This window comes from Oncorhynchus tshawytscha, linkage group LG33, assembly GCF_018296145.1.
Source record: "Oncorhynchus tshawytscha isolate Ot180627B linkage group LG33, Otsh_v2.0, whole genome shotgun sequence".
Lineage (NCBI taxonomy): Eukaryota > Metazoa > Chordata > Actinopteri > Salmoniformes > Salmonidae > Oncorhynchus > Oncorhynchus tshawytscha.
In genome coordinates, this window is record NC_056461.1 from 35,659,005 (window position 1) to 35,679,874 (window position 20,870).

Below are 20,870 nucleotides of genomic sequence, written 5' to 3' on the forward strand. Positions count from 1 at the left end.
CTCATCCTCCACCTCACCGCCAACCCTACCTCATCCCACCCTCCATCCCACCCCCACACATACCCCATCCCATCCCATCCCATCCTCCACCCCTACCTCATCCTCCATCCCATCCCAACCCCCCACCCCATCCTCCACCACACCCCCACACACCTGCCTCATCTCATCCTCCACCCCCCATCCCTGCCTCATCCCATCCTTCATCCCATCCCACACAACTACCTCATCCTATCCTCCACCTCACCGCCACCCCTACCTTATCCCATCCTCCATCCCCCCACACCCCTACACCATCCCATCCTCCACCCATCCCATCCTCCATACCCCATTCCATCCTACATCCCCCACACCCCTACCCCATCCCATCCTCCACACCCCTACCCCATTCCATCCTCCGTCCCACCCCCACACCCCTACCCCATCCCCTCCTCCATCCCACCCCCACACCTACCCCATCTGATCTTCCATTCCTTTCCTCTCTAATTGCAACAGTAACGCTTGCAGATGCCAGTTCCCGTTGCCATGCCACCCGTGTTTCCCGAAGGTGCTATGTGCACAAGAGTCAACATCCATGTGTACATTCTTTGTCTGGTTGTGGTTTAAATCCTGTCCCACTCTGTTTGTCCTAGTACATTTTTGTCTGAGAGTATTCTAGTATTCTTGAATATTAATGCTTGTGTGTTTGTGCATAGCTCAGAAACAGAATTGGTAGCATTCTTCACACCAACACGTAGCCCCATTCCCCAGCTGTTCCAGTGTTATATTTCACAGCATGACACAGCATCAAACAGATGAGACTGAGAGAGAGGACATGCCTATTGTTGTTTTCAACTACTGTATGTTTGCTATAATCTGAAACACACACAACATGTTCATTGATGGATCTGGGCTCTCTTCAGTATGCATTTTTGGGTACAAATGGGAAGCAGTGGTGTGTGTTTGTACATGTGTGTGTGCGTGCGTGCGTGTGTGTGTGTGTGTTAGAGAGAGATAAGGTGGGAAGGAATACAGTATGTGTTAATGTACCTCTCTTGGCATATTAGTGAGCATGTGCCTTTTACTGAGAGATTTAGTAGAAAACAAGCCCAAGTGAAAAAGTCTTGCTTCTTCAGTTGCATGTTGCAGATTTGGCTGCAGATTGGGGAAATCTATTTGTGAGTTAGTATAGCATTTACTGCTGCCAAAAAAAGTGATGATATGCAGATGTTATGCATAGGCTGCGTTTCTTATTCAGGGAACCATGCTTGTCTCCAGACATATTGACTCACTGGGAACAAAGTACATGACACACATACAGTACATCTTCAGCTTACTGAGTCTGGTATCAACCAGTTTAGTTCATTCATCTCTGACATGCTTTGCTCATAGATTACATGTAACCTGCATATTTAAACTAGGGTGTCGCATCATGACAGATCCTCAACTGACACAGCCCAAATGGACAGTATTTAATGCCCTCATTTGTCTTTACAGTCCATGCCCAGTTGTTTAATAACCCCATCCAGACTCCCATGTCTCTCTTACCCAGATATCTCCACAGCGCCCTGTTTTTTCTAACCCCCAGTAATTTGTCACCCTTTTCTCTATCCACTTCCCCATCTCTCCTTCCCTTCCAGTTAAAGTATTTTATTATTTCTGGCCAGGTGTAACTATCAGAAATCTTCTATAATATGTCATTCAGACAGTGGGGCAAAAAAGTATTTAGTCAGCCACCAATTGTGCAAGTTCTCCCACTTAAAAAGATGAGAGGCCTGTAATTTTCATCATAGGTACACTTCAACTATGACAGACAAAATGAGAATAAAAAAAATCCAGAAAATCACATTGTAGGATTTTTAATGAATTTATTTGCAGATTATGGTGGAAAATAAGTATTTGGTCATTAACAAAAGTTTATCTCAATACTTTGTTATATACCCTTTGTTGACAATGACAGAGGTCAAATGTTTTCTGTAAGTCTTCACAAGGTTTTCACACACTGTTGCTGGTATTTTGGCCCATTCCTCCATGCAGATCTCCTCTAGAGCAGGGATGTTTTGGGGCTGTTGCTGGGCAACACAGACTTTCAACTCCCTCCAAAGATTTTCTATGGGGTTGAGATCTGGAGACTGGCTAGGCCACTCCAGGACCTTGAAATGCTTCTTACGAATCCACTCCTTCGTTGCCCGGGCGGTGTGTTTGGGATCATTTTCATGCTGTAAGACCCAGCCACGTTTCATCTTCAATGCCCTTGCTGATGGAAGGAGGTTTTCACTCAAAATCTCACGATACATGGCCCCATTCATTCTTTCCTTTATACGGATCAGTCGTCCTGGTCCCTTTGCAGAAAAACAGACCCAAAGCATGATGTTTCCACCCCCATGCTTCACAGTAGGTATGGTGTTCTTTGGATGCAACTCAGCATTCTTTGTCCTCCAAACACGACGAGTTGAGTTTTTACCAAAATGTTATATTTTGGTTTCATCTGACCATATGACATTCTCCCAATCTTCTTCTGGATCATCCAAATGTTCTCTAGCAAACTTCAGATGGGCCTGGACATGTACTGGCTTAAGCAGGTGGACACGTCTGGCACTGCAGGATTTGAGTCCCTGGCGGCACAGTGTGTTACTGATGGTAGGCTTTGTTACTTTGGTCCCAGCTCTCTGCAGGTCATTCACTAGGTCCCCCCGTGTGGTTCTGGGATTTTTGCTCACCGTTCTTGTGATCATTTTGACCCCATGGGGTGACATCTTGTGTGGAGCCCCAGATCGAGGGAGATTATCAGTGGTCTTGTATGTCTTCCATTTCCTAATACTTGCTCCCACAGTTGATTTCTTCAAACCAAGCTGCTTATCTATTGCAGATTCAGTCTTCCCAGCCTGGTGCAGGTCTACCATTTTGTTTCTGGTGTCCTTTGACAGCTCTTTGGTCTTGGCCATAGTGGAGTTTGGAGTGTGACTGTTTGAGGTTGTGGACAGGTGTCTTTTATACTGATAACACGTTCAAACAGGTGCCATTAATACAGGTAACGAGTGGAGGACAGAGGAGCCTCTTTAAGAAGAAGTTACAGGTCTGTGAGAGCCAGAAATCTTGCTTGTTTGTTGGTGACCAAATACTTATTTTCCACCATAATTTGCAAATAAATTCATTAAAAATCCTACAATGTGATTTTCTGGATTTTTTGTCTTCTCATTTTGTCTGTCATAGTTGAAGTGTACCTATGATGAAAATTACAGGCCTCTCTCATCTTTTTAAGTGGGAGAACTTGCACAATTGGTGGCTGACTAAATACTTTTTTGCCCCACTGTATCTCCCCCCAATTTTTCCTCCCCCTTCTCTCTGACTATTCCAGTGGAATTAATTCCAAATATAGGTGATGGGTTCACTTCTAGAAACCCAATCATTTAGCAAAGTGTTAATCAGCCATTTGACCAACTATACATCAATGGGCATGACATACCACCAATTACTTTGACTATTCCCTGTTTGTGAGGACACACAATGTCTGAGTCATAATATTGCCTGATGTCTTGCTTTGCTTACACTTTATAATGTGGGGAGTAGAGTATATGCACCATGTAGAAATCCTAGTGTATTTTCAATTGTGTGTGTGTGTGTGTGTGAGTGAGAGAGAAAGAGAAAGAAAGTGTGTGTGTGTGAGAGAGAGAGAAAGAGAAAGAGAGGGTGTGTGTGCATATGCCAAGCGCGTACTTTATGTTTCAAACTTATCAATTGTAACCAGTTTCCATGGCAACTACTCTCTGGAGGCAGAGAGGAGGGAGAGAATGCAGGGACGGAGTTGAGAAAATGATTATTTCGGAGGGTAGGGGGGGGCCTAGAATGAATGAAATATGAAATATATGGTATGGACTGTCAAGTATCTGAGAGAGTGTAAGGAGAGAGGGCATTTATGTGCATGCTTACATAAACGTGTGGTGTGTATATAATATGACTTGTGTGCGTGTGTGTCTGTGCCTATGTGTGTTTGTTTGTGGGTGTGTGTGTGTGTGTGTTTGTATGTGTGTTTGTCTTTGTGTGTGTGCGTGCGTGCGTGCGTGTGGTTTTGTGTGGGTGTATGTGAGTAATGTAGAGAGATGGTTTGCTGTGCATCTGAGTTGAATAAGATAAGTGATAACAATGTATTTGCTGTATCATGCATCTACCTATACTTCAGTGCTGCCATGCATGTAAAGCCTATTTTGGATTTGATTCTGAGTTGAATGAGAGCAAGAGAGTGAGGCAGAGACAGGGTGAGTCAATAGGAATCTAACACAATTATGTTGCCATGGTGACACCGTATAATGAGATGCAGTCTATGTCCGGTTGCCTGTCTCTACCTCTCCAACTCTCCCTCACCCACTCTCCCCTCCAACCCCCATAATTAACACACTCACTTCCTCCATCATACTTGCTCTCTTGTAGATGTACAATCCTCAGCTCCTGTTTATTGTACTATTCCAGGTTCCCTCGAGTCCATAGCAAACAGAATATCTTGGGATTGAGACATAACAAAGTATGGCCTTCAGAATACGTCTCCTTTTCGATCTTCCAATGTTCTTTTGATCACCTGTTACACACAGCTATTGAGACAGATCCTTCACCTCCCAATCATGCATTGAATTTCTTTCATTTGCATTTTTAACTATGAACACCCAGTGCACTACAACTGGACCAATGAATCCAATTCTTAACAAAATAGGCTTTTGAATTATATGTTCAAGAAAATATAGATTTAGACAAGAGAAAACACAGTAGTTGTACCACATAATATTTTAACACATTGCTATTTTATTATAATATGTGCATTGCTGTTTGTGACCTGTATATCATATTGTATTCTAATGAATACAAACTACCGCACCAACAAATATAGCATACAGTAATGAGAGATGTATAGAAGACAGTTACAAATAGTTATTCTTAAATATATATTAATTCATTCATTCTGATGAACTGCATTATGACAGTCATTGATGGTCAGCCTAGCTATATTTCCCCTCCTCTGTGACCCGCCATTTTGTGCTTTAGCAATTGTCTGTGATTGACTCACATTGTTGGCAGGGGTTGAGAAGTTGTTGTCCTTTTTTAGAGGGAACTGTCAGGATCAACATACTGTATGTGTCTTGGCACAAGAAACCTAGCTGAACAATATTGACACATTACTCAAATGTGAGTGGCTCCATTATAATGCAGGGCTCTGTGTGTGTTCAGATGCCAACTGATCACAACTGTTGTAAACAATTCATTACTACAATTATGGTCAGCTTATAATAAATAATCACTCAGTTTTACATGTATTTTTCAAGTTCCAGTATTACCCATTTTTCTAATGATTTTAACATCACACAGTCCGATCATTATGAATGATCTACACATAGCGCTATGGATTCATGACGATGAGGACAGCACCAGCTAAGTCACGGCTTTGAAATTAACTGAAGACTAAAATGTCTGACAACATTCACTGTGACACCTATGAGTGAGAACAGTTACAGTATGTATGTCCCACCATAATGCTCTATGTGAGATGCGTTTCTGCGCTTGACACAGTCATCATTGGAACCCTATCAACACTAGCATCTTCAGCAGCCTCATCAGTTATTTGTGTCACACAGTATTAGTCCACACAGGAAATATGATCCCATGTACAGTAATCACTCCTAGCTATTGCTTTTCTTGAATGAGATTTCTAGAATCTAGAATCACTGAGCACAGAGCATGGAAAGTCCAGGTGAAATCATCCCTTGCTGCCTAGAACAGAACAGACAAACACAGAATACTTAAACACCCAAGTACCAACTCTGTCAGAGCTAAAACATTCCCTTCAATCCTGAATCATTTTCTGTTGGAATGAAATCCGCCTGTTTGCCCTGGGCAGGAACGGGGGCTGGGAGATAGTGCCTTGATTGGGATGGACCTAGACTCAAACATTGCTCCAGGGTATCCGTGATCCTTCGCAGAAGCTTATGGCCATTGTATCGTAATCAAAACAGTGTTACAGCTTGTTATTTCTCCTCTTGGCTTGCTCCATTGGTTCATGTTGTGTTCGTATGTTCAGTTCATATTGTGTGTTTGTGTTGTTGACTTCATAAATTACGTATATTAGATATTTGTGAATAACACAATTACTATCACTCTGGATCAAAATTGTAGCATTGAACTGTGTATTTATTTGCTTAAACAACTAACTATTCATATCCTCGGAATATGATTTACCACAAGTACTGAATTATTGAAATAATTAATAATAACCAAATTAGTAGAATAACTAAATACATGTTTATTTTTTAAAATGGTGAGGTTTATTGGAATGGAAGGATATTGACGTATGAATCTGCAACATCTACGCTAGGACTTAGGCAACACAAACGTTATAAATTCACAGTTGAGTGACAGTATCACTAAGAATAGCAGACCCACAGCCCTTAAGATGTGATATGGTCAGATCAAGGCATCCCGTACACAGGCTAAGATGTTCTCTCTTTCTCTTCATTATTTCATTCCTCCTCTCTGTCTGCGCCTCCTCTTCTATGTCTCTGCAGTGTCTGAGCAGCCTCAAAAAAGTCTCTTTACTTTGCCTAATTTCCTCACGATGTCCTCCGATGTTTGTCCCTCCATCCAAAGATTTGAGGAGAGCAAAACAGGGTCTGAGATGGCGTAATGGGTGGTGAGAAATAAGGGTGAGTGACATCACCCAGTCTTAGTCTTGCATGCTCTTTCTCTTTTACGGTCTTTCAATCTCCTCTTTGTCGATTTGTCTTCTATTCTGTGTTTAGAAACTCACCAAGGCGTAGACCATACTGCCAAGGACAGAGAGAGGGAGAAAATAGGAAAGAAGGACAGCAATGTTAGAAGGAATGTGATGTTGCCAAGCAATAACATCATGTCCCCTGTCACTCTTTTTTTTAGGTCTGAGTGACAGCAGTTATTGTGCAGTAAGAAGAGGAGGCTCCCATTCACCAATGAACTTGGCTTGACTGATGATCAATAGCTTGATTAATATGACCTCACCTGTAATATGACCTCACCTGTACAGGTAGTAGAAGAAGGAGAGCAGGTAGAAGCCCAGCTTACACCAGGACTCCTTCTGACAGTAGTTCAGGATGTCTGCATTCATCACACTGACAGGGTCATACATTACCTCTGACCCATCTGCCGGCCGATGGAAAAACCTGACGAGAGAGAGAGAGCATTCTTACAACAGAAACAACTAAAAAGCACCCTGTTTGAGAGAGTGGTTGTGTCATGTTGTGTCATTTGTGTTGTGTTGTGTCATGTCGTTCTTGTTGTGTTGTGTTGTGTCATTCGTGTTGTGTTGTTAGTGTTGTTTGTGTTGTCATGTAATGTTGTTTCTGTTGTGTTGTGTTGTTTGTGTTGTGTTGTTGTGTCGATTTGTGTCGTGTGTTGTTGTGTTGTGTCATGTTGTGTCGTGTTGTGCCCTGTCGTTCGTGTCGTGTTGTTCGTGTTGTGTCGTGTTGTGCCATGTCGTTCGTGTCGTGTTGTTCGTGTTGTGTCGTGTTGTTGTGTCGATTTGTGTCTTGTTGTGTCGTGTTGTGCCATGTCGTTGTGTCGTGTTGTTCGTGTTGTGTTGTGTTGTTGTGTCGATTTGTGTCTTGTTGTGTTGTGTTGTGTTGTGTCGTTCATGTTGTGTTGTTAGTGTGGTTTGTGTTGTGTCAGGTAATGTTGTTTCTGTTGTGTTGTGTTGTTGTGTCGATTTGTGTCGTGTCGTGTCCTATTGTGTTGTGTCGTTCGTGTTGTGTTGTGTTGTTTGTTGTGTTGTGTCGTGTCGTGTCGTGTCCTGTTGTGTCTTGTTGCGTCTTGTCATGTCGTGTTGTTCGTGTCGTGCCATGCTGTGTTGTGTCGTTTTGTGTCGTGTACCTCCAGAGATGGTAGAAGAGCAGGGGGATGTTTAGGCCCAGGGTGACCCACTCCCCAGCACACATGAACATCAGGCAGAACAGCCCATGTATGGAGTACTCTGGCACCACCAGCTAGAAATAAAACACACAAATAGAGTGCACACCACACAAATAGAGTGCACACCACACAAATAGAGTGCACACCACACAAATAGAGTGCACACCACACAAATAGAGTGCACACCACACAAATAGAGTGCACACCACACAAATAGAGTGCACACCACACAAATAGAGTGCACACCACACAAATGCAAATGTCGTTATCAGAAACAATTCAGGACAAAATGCTTTGAAAAAGCTGCAATTTTCATATGGAATGAGAGTGGTAGGGATCAGTTATGATTTTCATATGGAATGAGAGTGGCAGGGATCAGTTATGATTTTCATATGGAATGAGAGTGGCAGGGATCAGTTATGATTTTCATATGGAATGAGAGTGGCAGGGATCAGTTATGATTTTCATATGGAATGAGAGTGGCAGGGATCAGTTATGATTTTCATAAAAGCCTGCTGGCCTCCAGGTGTTCCCTCCTTCAATCTCCCCTCATCGACTCTACAGCTTGTCCATTAACACTGACAGAGAAAATTAGAGAGTGGTGGCAGTATAGAAAGCCAGGTAATTATAATTATGTGTGTGTGTGTGTGTGTGTGTGTGTGTGTGTGTGTGTGTGTGTGTGTGTGTGTGTGTGTGTGTGTGTGTGTGAGAGAGAGAGAGTAAGAGAGAGAATGAGAAGTTGGGCTACAGGCAGGAAGGGAAGATGTGAATCAATCCGTCTCAGTCCTGTAAATAGATGCGTAGATCTTCTCTCCCACAAGGTGTGTGTGTGTGTGTGCGTGCCTTGGAGCCACTTACTGACCTTCCGCAGCAAGTTGCATATTCTTTCAATATTCAGAATTCTTTCCCTCTGAAAAGTGAACAGAGAGAAAGCAGAGTCAGATATGGAGAGTCAGATATGGAGAGTCAGATATTGGGAGTCAGATATGGAGAGTCAGATATGGAGAGTCAGATATGGAGAGTCAGATATGGGGAGTCAGATATGGAGAGTCAGATATGGAGAGTCAGATATGGGGAGTCAGATATGGAGAGTCAGATACAGAACGTTATTGTGTAGCTATTTTAGATGAAGGAACTCTCAGCAAAAATATCACTGGCAAAATAGAAGCAACGTTACATTGAGTAAATGCTTCACACATGATAAATAAATAGATAAATAAACAAAGGTTTTTCTATTTGAATAAATTGCCATAGTCTATGTCTGTCTGTCTGCCTGTCTGTCTATAGTGCTCTACTCTTCACAGCTGAGTGGCCGTGACTGTAGATGGGCTCATAGAACTGGGTCACACTTCACAGAACTCCACTCCCTTTCATAAAGCAGGGGGCCTTACCGCTCTGGTGGGGTTGCTCTGATCGATTGGGTTCTTGAAGTCTGTGCACAGCTCATCAAACGCAATAATCTAAAAACACATGTACAGTGTATATGGTTACATTTTCTGTCATTTGCATTGGATAAAGATACATTAATATTGAACATAAATGGATGGTGTTTTCTTTCACATTCACAATGTGTTATTCTCGTTCAATTCCAATCATATCCCTTTTAGCCTCTTTTCACAAGATTTCTTATCATCTTAAAGGGGTAATCTGCAGTTGCTACAAACATTTTGGACTTGTAAATTAATGGTATGTACACATTGATTCTTGAAGAATATCATTTATAATGCCTCATGAGCTTAGCTCAACTGTCATATCCCATCAGAGCCCAAAATATAAGCTTGTTTTACTCCAACGTTTTTAAACAATGTCAATGTAAAAATACACTATATGGCCTCACAAAATGGTTAAAGCTATAATTTTGGTCAGTCCTTGCATCCATAGCTACATTTTTCCAGCTCCATCCCTCAGCTTTTTACCAAACGAGGGGCGGGGAGTTCTTCTGTTATTGTGTCAACTGCTGATTGCCGCATTAAGTTTGCAATTCCCATACCTCCATTCATCCTTTTATATCTTTCAAATCCTTAGTCTCTCTCTGTTTCTCTCTGTTTCTCAGATCTCCATCTAAGCATCCCTCTCTGCCTCTCAACATTCCTCTCTCCCTGTGGCATCCATCTTTCCCTTTCATTAACCAATGTAACTCTCCACATCTGTATTTTACTTTCAACAACACCTTTCCACCTAATGGATCTAAACCACTCCCTCTTCTCGGCCCGTGCTATCCGGGATCCTTGGAATGTCCCTACCCCTTTGAAGTTGAAATGTAAAAGGGTTAAGGTAAGTGTTAGGGTTAGGTACGGGTTAAGGTTAGGGTAGGGATGTCCCAAGGATCCCGGATAGCACAACCCCCTATTCTCTGTTTCACGCTCCTCTTCGTAGTAAACAGATACAGTTTCCATAGTGATCTGATGAGCCCCTTAGCGGGCACCATGGTTACTATAGAAGTGAACAAGCCGTCTCATTGGTTGAAAGACACACAGAGATGGGGGTCGCAAACCATGGATGGAGGCAGATGGGGGTAAGGGGTGGAACAAAATTATAGTTTAATAAGCATTCTCAATAACATGGTTCGTTGCTGACGCATACACACACTCTATCCCACCTTTTACCTTCCCCTTCTCTCACACAGGTACATACACACGCATCTCTCCCACAAACACAGACACACACACATTGACTGACTCACATGCAGTGCAGTCTCACCCACTAGTCAATTTAGTAGTCAATACTTACAGTAATTTCAAACCAGTCTTTTGTAATGATCTGATAATGCTGTGTTGAATTTCAAATGAACAATGTCTCCCTCGACAGAAGGCTATAGCTGAGAGAGATGAGCTCTGGCCTTTGTGCAGTCTGTGTCTGAGGCTTTAGACATGTAGAATACTGATTGTGAAGAAGTCTCCAGTGACGCCTGTACAAATTCCTATCATAATTCTGCAGTCAGTAGGCTGGTCCTTATGATGAAGGTTGCATTAATGCACATATATCTTTCTTGCCCTCCATCTAATTGTCTCCCCATTCCTACTCAAATTTAAATTCCTTTTCACTAGCTCATATTAATAAACTTCCTGTTTATGGTGCCATACAGTGCCATCGGAAAGTACTCAGACCCCTAAACTTTGGGCTCCCGAGTGGCGCAGCGGTCTAAGGCACTGCATGTCAATGCAAGAGGTGTCACTACAGTCTCTGGTTTGAATCCAGGCTGTATCACATCTGGCCGTGATTGGGAGTCCCATAGGGCTGTGCACAATCAATCAATCAAATATATTTATAAAGCCCATCTCACATCAGCTGATGTCACAAAGTGCTGTACAGAAACCCAGCCTAAAACCCCAAACAGCAAGCAATGCAGATGTAGAAGCACGGTGGCTAGGAAAAACTCCCTAGAAAGGAGCGTTGTCCGGGTTTGGCATTATAAATAAGATTTTTTTCTTAACTGACTTGCCTAGTTAAATAAATAAATGTCCACATTTTGTTACGTTACAGACTTATTTTAAAATGGATTTAAAAAATAATAATCCTCAGCAATCTACACACAATACCCCATAATAACAAAGCGAAAACCAATTTTAAAAAAAAATGTTTTTGCTAATTTATAAAAAACTAAAAAAGAAATACATTATTTACATAAGTATTCAGGACCTTTGCTATGAGGCTCGAAATTGAGTTCAGGTGCATCTTTGAGATGTTTTTACAACTTGATTGGAGTCCACCTGTGGTAATTCTATTGATTGGACATGATTTGGAAAGGCACACACCTGTCTATGTAAGGTCCCACAGTTGACAGTGGATGTCAGAGCAAAAACCAAGCCTTGAGGTCAAAGGAACTGTCAGTAGAGCACTGAGACAGGATTGTGTTGAGGCACAGATCTGGAGAAGGGTACCTAAAACAGTTCTGCAGCATTAAAGGTCCCAAAGAACACAGTGGCCTCCATCATTCTTAAATGGAAGAAGTTTGGAACCACCAAGACTTTTCTAGAGCTGGCTGCCCAGCCAAAGTGAGCAATCGGGGGAGAAGAGCCAAGAACCTGGTGGTCTATCTGACAGAGCTCTACAGTTCCTTTGTGGAGATAGGAGAACCTTCCATAAGGACAACCATCTCTGCAGCACTCCACTCCTCAGTAAAAGGCACATGACAGCCCGCTTGGAGTTTGCCAAAAGGCACCTAAAGACTCTAAGATCATGAAAAACAAGATTCTCTGGTCTGATGAAACCAAGATTGAACTATTTGGCCTAAACATCAAGTATCACATCTGGAGGAAACCTGGCACATGTCTGGAGGAAACCTAACTAGTCGGGATCAAGGCAAAGATGAACGGAGCAAATTACAGAGAGATCCTTGATGAAAACCTGCTCCAGAGCGCTCAGGACCTCAGACTGGGTGGGGCAAAGGTTCACCTTCCTCCAACAGGACAACGACCCTAAGCACACAGTCAAGACAACGCAGGAGTGGCATCAGGACAGGTGTCTGAACATGAACCCGATTGAACATCTTTGGAGAGACCTGAAAATTGCTGTGCAGCAATGATCCCCATCCAACCTGACAGAGCTTGAGAGGATCTGCAGAGAAGCATGGGAGAAACTCCACAAATACAGGTGTGCCAAGCTTGTTGTGTCATCCCAAGAAGACTCGAGGTTGTAATCACTGCCAAAGGTGCTTCAACAAAGTACTGAGTAAAGGGTTTGTTTTTGCTTTGTCATTATTGGGTATTGTGTGTAGATTGATGAAGGGAAAAAACACATTTAATCAATTTTAGAATAAGGCCGTAAGGTAACAAAATGTGGAAATGGTCAAGGGGTCTGAATACTTTCCGAAGGCACTGTACATGTGCTTATTATAACAACAGAGAGAGAGAGAGAGAGAGAGAGAGACACTTCCAGTACTGATATTAATAAAATAAATAGTGAGTCACAGATGGGCACGTGGGCACACATTCACACCAACCAATGGCTAGACTTCAGTTATTGCATTGTCTCATACTACTATTACGTTAAGTAGTCTTCACCCAGAATTATAGATATTTCTCAGACCAACCAATTCTTTATTTCAGGTTTGAGTCACAAAGCAAACAAGAGAATATTGCTGAAACATGGTTTAACCGCCATCACCCAGAGTTTATAAACATGGTTAAGGTGAGTGTGTGTGTGAGCTCAACTCACCTGCCAGATGACGAAGAAGATGAGTGCGGCACACAGCACTAAGGTGAGCATGTAGCAGAAGGCCGCGAAGGTGAACGCCATGGCTGTGTCAGCCAGCCTGACAACGAGTTGGGTCGAGAGAGGGGGAACTTCCCCTCCTCTCTCTCTCTATTGATGACTATCTCTCCTTCCTCAGGAGGTTTTTGTCTGTTCTTCCACTCCCTGCCCTTGACTCTCTGACTCCCTTCCCTCTGACGTTGTATTGAGAGCCCGAATTGTCCAGGTGAGGAGCTGAAGTACTGTGTTGGAAGAAAAAATCCCTGCTCCACTCTCCAGTCTATCAGCTGTGGTCTCTCTATTTCTGCTTATCTAGGTTGCTCCTTCTGCTTGAGTTCCTCTTTCCTTTTCATGAGTCTGTGCAAAATATTTTCTTCTCTGTCACACATACAATTTGCAAAGCTGTCGACAGGCACAGTTGTTCATGGAGAACAGCTACAGCTGAGTAATGCTCTTTCCTCTGGTCCCAGCCTCCTCTGATTCTAGACAGGGCTTTTGTGCACTTTATGTGTCTGTCCCCTCCCCCTTCCAGTAACCTCCACTTTGCACAATATCCACACACCTTGCTCACAGTGACACAGCTAGTAAGTGACTACCTGACACACTGGACTGTATGTAAAGTAAAGAGAGGAATGATTATTGGTGAGAGACAGTATGGCTGGTGGTCATAATAGCAGAAGTTTGCAGTGTTATGGCTTATTATTATTATTATTATTCAGTTGCTTAGAAACAAATCATGATGGCACATATTTCAAGAACAATATAATTGTTAGCGCACATCTGTAATAGGCAAATATATTTATTTATTTACATTTTAACTACAAACATTTATAGTTGTAATTGGTATTAGAGATTATTCAAAATATATTTTGATTTTGGTATATTCTGATATTTCAATGTTTTTAAACAGAGCAGATATGCTGTCAAGAAAGAAAGGACTGTTTTGTAGGCATATAATAATTGTCCATTAATGTAAAGAGAAAGGATATTTTGTTTTTCATACAATAACAGCAATTCATACATGTGCCCCATAAATATTCTTACGATGACAGTTATTAGTGATAATTTCTAATAACAAAATGAGCAAAGATCACCAGCTTACAATCAAATTATCAATTTGATAACAATAGCTTGCAATGATTTGATAAATGGTGCTATAATGTATAGAGTAGAATATAAATAAGCAGCAATATGATAGAATACTTAGGCACTCCACACTGAGGTCATAAATCAATAAAGACTGATGAACGATGGATGTATCAGGATAATGATAATCTGTGATGATGACGATGGATATTTTGACTGATCTTATTATTGATCAGAATGTACCTGTGTTTGGTGGTAGATGTGTCTATCACTGAATATCCAACTCCTTCCTCTTCCCACTCTGTCAATTTGGGTCGACACCATGTCAGAATTCTCTGCCTTGCCTTTCTCTATCTATCTCAGTCGCGTCCATCAGATTTCTTCACGCATATGCTTTTCAGTGCTCACTTGCAGGGTGGAAAAACAGCATTTAGAGAATCAACTATGTTTAGATTTTAAAACGTTTTTTGCTCTTATTTGGGTACAAGTCTTTTTTCTTAAGAAAGGAAAAACATCTCCACAGCCCTTAGAAGTCTCTAAGTTCATCAATTCCCCTCTTTCTCTTGTCCCCCTCCATCCTCTTTCGCTTTTCTCTCTCCAAAGCTCCCCCTTATGTTTTCTCTTCTCTTTCTCTAAAAAAGAATGGAACGATTTTGAAAACAGACCGAGAAAGACTCTCCCTCATGTTCTGTCCTCCTCAGTCTCTTCTTCTTCTCTCTCTCAGACGGTCTGATAAAGCAAGATTTGGATCACCCTAGAATATACCGGCCAAGTGCATTCAACAGTCTCTCCCTCCCTCTTTCTCTCTCTTTCTCTCTCGGTCCCTCTCTCCCTGGCTTTGAACCGTTGCCGTATTCCCTTGTTCCCCAGAGATGGTTGAGGGGGCAGGGGAAGCTCCAAATATTTTTTTTGTCGGCTTCCCTTGTTTGTCTCTATCTACCCCTCCCTCTGCTCCCTTTTTCTCTCTCTACCGCTCTCTCTCTATCGCTCTCTCTTTCTTCTCTCTCTCTCACTCTCTTTATCACCCCCTCTCTATCTCTCTCTCTCCTGCTCTCTCTCTCTGTCTCTCCCTCTTCCCCTCTCATTGTGTCATGATGCTGTGTCTCCTATTCTTCTGTAATTTCCAGAAAGATGAAAAGGCTCTCTCTCTTTCTTTTAAGTATATGATTATTTCTCTTACTTTCTTTCCCTCCCCTTCTCTGTTTTCTCAAAGCTACCTCTATCTTTCTGTGGTCCTGCTGTTTTCGCTCTCATCCCTTTCTACCCTGCTACCCTGCCAGTCTCTCTGGTACTCTTATTCTCTTTGGAGGATTTCTACAACTTTTGAATTCCCACAGTTCTTTGGCTTTGGATATTAAAGTGCCCATGCTGTTTTCCCCTAATCCCTATCCCTGTCCCCTCTTTTGTCACCCACTAAATCCATGCCAATAGCTAATCTCTGGTAAATCCTCCAGGGTGACCTGAAGTCCAATTTTCTCTTCTCTTCCTTCTCCTATGCCTGTCCCCTGCTCTACCTCCCTCCTGAGTGCCACTCTAATGATGACAAACTTGAACATTTGAAAAACACCAATAGCATCAGAAAAAAGACCCTTTTGAAAATGAAGTCAGTGAATCTTACATAATGTAAAAACAACAGCAAAATGAATGTTCTCCTTTGGTGTCTTGTGGGTTGCTTCTGTTTATGGCCCTCATCTATCAGTCTGAGTGATACTGTAAATATCATAATACTTTGTCTGCAATAGTGGCTGTGGATTTTGGATAGATGCAGTGATGTACAATGTAAAACTCAAGAGCACCATCTCCTGGAAATGTTATATAAGATAATTTTGGTCGGGAACAGAAGTACGGTGACTAGTGTATCCCTACGGAGGACATTCTGGACACACCATTATCGTGTTAAAAAAATTGTTTTCTTGACAATCTTTTCGTTCTTTTTCATGGCAGACAAAAGTCAAGTGTGCTCAGTATGGGTTGGATCGGAAACAGGGATATTAAAAGGTAAAAATTCTGTATCTCAGTAAACTTAGCCATGTTGTGCTTGTGTGCTGGTTTGTTAGAGCTAGCTAACCACCCCACGTGTTTGCTAGCTAGCTGTAGCTAGCTTGAGAGTGCATTACCCAATCCAACACAGATAGGTTTGGGAATGATGCTCATCATCAGGATATTTAAATGTCTATCACTTACTCTGTCTGTCTGTTTCATTAGGAGTGAGCCTATCCAAAAAACAGGCTTTCAACTTCTGTGAGATGAGCTGCCTGAGCCGGGACCAGGAAGTGTGTGTCCTAGGCTGGGGAGATGAACATGAGACTGAGGTGTGTGTGGGGGCTCTAGAAAGTAATGGAGCCCTTGATGATGTCTGATCTGTTGGTCATTGATGTGTTGGCTAAGATTGGACGTAGGTCTGAAAGTTTGCCTCATGAGTATTGTGCCATTCTGTTATTTACCGGAGTGTCTCTGTTCTAGGTACTGGTGGGGTCTGTGAATGGCACAGTGAAGACATTTAGCACAGAGAAGGGCATCTTCACTGAGACCAGACAGTGTGGGGAGAGCACCCAGGGCAGGTTCACAGGAATTGCTGTCACAGACAGGTATAGTCTTGTAGATGAAGACATAGTCTTAACAAAACCGTACACACCAGCAGCTCCGTGGTCATGTGTTGAGGATACTGGGGTGTATTCATTTGTCGCAGGCTGTAGTAAAACGTTTGGTCTGTTTCAACATTCTGTAACAGAAATCATTTGCCATAAACATAATGTTTTGCAACTAAAACTAGAGTTTCTATTGGACAAATGGTCCCTCCCCGTTCTGTTTGTTTCCTACAGTAAACGGTTTCCATTGCAAAACGTTTTGCAACAAGCCAAATGTTTTGCTACGGTCTGAGAATAATGAATACACCCCTGATGTTGACACTGGACTACACACTCCCTGTGTGTCTCTGCAGTGCTCTGATCACGTGTGTGGAGACAGGACTGCTGAGGGTCTGGAAGGAGGGCAGCACAGACACCGTGAGTGACACTGCCAGAATACCACTTGGGCCCCCTAGGGGTTGTTACATTGCTGATGGATACTTATTAATGAACAAGGTTCACTGTCTGCCTTTTTGTGCACTGCCAGTTCCTTGAACATAACCTCTGTCCCTATATCCAGGTTGAGATAAATGCAGGGACGAATGTTTGTCGGATGCGACAGAATCCCTCACAGCGCAACCAAGTGGCCACAGGTGGGAAGGAGAATGGCCTAAAGGTCTGGGATCTGGAGAGGCCTGAAACACCCATTTTCACCTCCAAGAATGTAAGAGCGTTAACAACTACATGTCAAGGAATTACAGTGGGAATGTCTACATAGTATGTTATTATTTTTAGGTGATTTTTGCATTAACACAGTGCTGTGTTTTTGATGTTGCAGGTACGTAATGACTGGCTGGACATGCGAGTGCCAGAGTGGGTCAGAGACATGTCCTTCATCCCGGACTCCGACAAGATCGTCACCTGCACAGGTCACCACCAGGTCTGTCTGTCTCTTCCTGTAAAAGCCCTGCTCTTAGACTAGGTCTGCTGGTGTTCCCAGCCACTGACCCAGAGCAAAGTCCTCAAATGATACGTCCAGTTGCAGTTTGCTCAGTAGTGTGAAAAGGGACTCTTAATGGTTTTAATAGTCCCTTTTCTGTAAAGATTTTAATTCATATTGGTCAAGTTCAGGTACCAGGATGAATGACTTGGATCATGTCTCTTTGCCTCATTTATCTAAGGACGTTACAAAAGACATCTATTTTTACTCATATGTTTGTTCTCTCTCTGTTAGGTGCGAGTGTATGACCCAGCCTCTCCCCAGAGGCGTCCGGTTCTGGAGGCTCATTTTGGGGAGTACCCCCTCACAGCCCTCTCCCTCCCTGCCAACCAAGACAGTGTTGTAGTGGGCAACACGCATGGAGAACTCGCCATCTTAGATTTGCGGAAAGGTGAATGACGCAAAGGATGTCTGCTTGTTGACATGATTGTGTTTTCTTAGCCATCTGCATCAGAACATTTCCATGTTAGCCTCTATCATTTTGCCCATGTATTTATTTTTCATTGTACTACATTAGAGAGGCATTTTGCTGTATTTGCTCTTTGAAGCATCTGTTTAGCTTTATTGTTCTTTGCCTGTAATGATCAGAATTATTGTCTTCTGATAGTCATGTAGGGATGGAGCTTTTTATGTGTGCATGTTGCGTGAGATCCTCTCCTTGACTACAGTCTGTTGGTTGTATAACCCTGCCGCCTCTTCTCCTCTCCATTCGCTGCAGGTCTGGTGCGTGGGTGTTTGAAGGGGCTGGCAGGAGGAGTGCGGGGGCTGCAGTGCCACCCCTCTCTCCCTCTGGTGGCTACCTGTGGTTTGGATCGCTTTCTGAGAGTACACAGCCTGGAGGACCGCTCCCTACAGCACAAGGTACACACAAACACACTATCTTTCTCTTACACTCTCAGTACACCTGAAGCTAGCTACACAAACCATCATTAGGGAAGCATCCTAGAGTTTTTTAAATATTTGTCTTCAAGATGTTCTCTCTCTCTGTCTCCCTTGCAGGTGTATCTGAAGTCACGACTCAACTGTGTGCTTCTGTCCAGCAAAGATCTAGAGGTAGGGGAGAATTTAAAGTGCTATGAATTATACTTTTGCTGTGAACATGTGATTTTGCTGCAACAATATACTGTAGTGTGTTCAGTCTCTCCGTCCTCCATTTCAGCTGAGCAGTTCAGCAGTAACCGGAGATGTGGAGGAAGTGAAAGAAGAGGGAGGGGAAGTGGATGAGGTGTGGGACACTATGGAGATGATAAATGACCAGGCTAAGAAGCGAGCAACAGACGAAGAGGAAGCCATAGTTACAGGTGTAGAGAAGACTATGAAGAAAAGAAAAGTGGTCAAATGACCTGCAGTGGAGAGCTTAAGGAAAGGGCTGTGCTCTATGAGAAACGCAGAAGCTCTAGAGGTCTGCCAAAAGTCTGTGTTGCGGATGTACAGACTCTTTTCCTGTTGAGTCTGTACCGAAATGGCTGTAGTTTTCCTATTAAAACTAAACTCACTCTGGAGTTGTTTGCATGCCCTTCAATACCAACTTCCTTGAAATGTAGCTAACATAAATAATATATATTATTTTTGGCACACAAAATAAGTATTGTATGTACAATATCCCCAGGGCTATTACAATATCTCAGAACTCTGAACAGGATTGGTTCTTGTAAGTATGTGTGACAGCGAGAGGGCAACGCCCCTAATAAAAAGAACGATGGCGTCGTCTGGTACCATTGGTTGGCTTGCTTCTGTTTTGGTGTCTGCTGGAATGGAGTAGAGTGTACTGATTAGGAAAATCACTCAGCACGATGGGTGTCTTTTTAAAGGGGAGCTGAACTTCCCGATATGACCTCTTTTCTTGTTTTAGAAATTAAGAAATGCAACGGCCGTGACTGAAGCCAAACGAGTTGTCTTGGGGGTGTGGTTTAATGTGTGTTCGTGAGTGGTGAGCGTTTGTACATTCACTCTGCTAAGTACATAGTCACTCACCCTCCTAGATAATTTGAAACAGTCCAACCAGGTCTTGTCTTGGAAGTCGCCTAGGCTAGCTAATGCTAGCCATATTCGCCAATTAGCTTCAACCGGCTGGTGTGTGACCGTGGCAAAGTTGGTTTGAAATTGGATAGCCGATCTCTGGGGGTCGTTAGGAACGGTCAATAATTTGGACAATGTTTTCATGTTGTACATATTTTAGTTGTCTCTTTAATTATTTGTATATCGTTTTTAGTTTTTTTAGTTTAATTTTAAGAGCTATTGACATATACATGTTGTCCCATGTACATTGTGTAATTGACTGATGCTCCTTAACTAGATCCATAGGGATATCGACTATCAAAGCAAAAATACTTTGGTTAACTTAACCAAATGGACCATGGGCATTATGATCGGGTCGTGTGCAGCTGCGCTCAGAATTGATGATTACTTGGGTGCTGTGGGCAGGATTAAAATAAACCCAACCAAAGGAAAAGTGTCACGGTAACCTTCATTCTGTGACACACCATCTTTTCCTATCTCACAAATCTCTGTTTTGGAAGAGACTGACTTCATGACCAAAATTATTCTATTCACACGAGTACATTTTGACACTAGTATAAATGTTTCTGACTCATCAATGCCACATAGGCTGATTTCAAAATTGGAAGTACCTTTTTAGGGGCAGTTGCTCTTTAAAGCTGTGAAGTTAGCCCAGAAGTGTTTTATCATTTGTGTTTGTCAGTTTGAGTAAATATGTCTCTGTTAATTGTTTAGATTTTAGCCAGCAGTGGTGTGTTCTGTGGAAATGGATGTTTCAAAGCCTAGGGGGTAAGGGTCTAATGAATGATTCCATTTAATTGCTACCTTATTCAAGAGATAGGCCTATCTTACATTTAGGGAATCAAGGTATAATAAACCTTGGTGTAACGATAAGTGTTGGTTGAATGGATTAGTTATAACCATGATTGAACAATCACTTGTGTAACTTATCACTGTGGTTGACAAAGTACATTATTGCAGTGTGAGTTTCATTAGGTTTTATGTCTTCAAATTGACCTGCTGGGATTTAAGAGTTGCTTGTGACCTTGTGGGTGTATTGAAGACAGCACCATGTTTCTCTAGTTTCATGGAGAGCCGTGTGTGTTAGATAAGATACCTGTGTTCGA

General features: G+C 42.4%; 2 protein-coding genes across 2 annotated transcripts; one reads left to right on the plus strand and one right to left on the minus strand.

Moving 5' to 3' along the window:
- Positions 1-4,741: 4,741 nt before the first annotated feature.
- Positions 4,742-15,124, minus strand: cnih2 (cornichon family AMPA receptor auxiliary protein 2). Its single transcript, XM_024398011.2, has 6 exons — positions 13,057-15,124; positions 9,291-9,359; positions 8,762-8,809; positions 7,861-7,973; positions 7,011-7,154; positions 4,742-6,782 (listed from the first exon to the last, which is right to left on the minus strand). The coding sequence occupies exons 1-6, from the start codon at positions 13,135-13,137 to the stop codon at positions 6,755-6,757; spliced, it is 483 nt and encodes a 160-aa protein (XP_024253779.1). The 5' UTR covers positions 13,138-15,124; the 3' UTR covers positions 4,742-6,754.
- Positions 15,125-16,021: 897 nt separating this feature from the next.
- On the plus strand, positions 16,022-19,465 carry wdr74 (WD repeat domain 74). The gene is made up of 10 exons (XM_024398012.2): positions 16,022-16,176; positions 16,384-16,490; positions 16,642-16,766; positions 17,120-17,183; positions 17,326-17,469; positions 17,584-17,685; positions 17,980-18,136; positions 18,464-18,606; positions 18,745-18,798; positions 18,905-19,465. Exons 1-10 carry the CDS (start codon positions 16,116-16,118, stop codon positions 19,085-19,087), a joined length of 1,140 nt encoding a protein of 379 aa, XP_024253780.1. The 5' UTR covers positions 16,022-16,115; the 3' UTR covers positions 19,088-19,465.
- Positions 19,466-20,870: the final 1,405 nt, after the last annotated feature.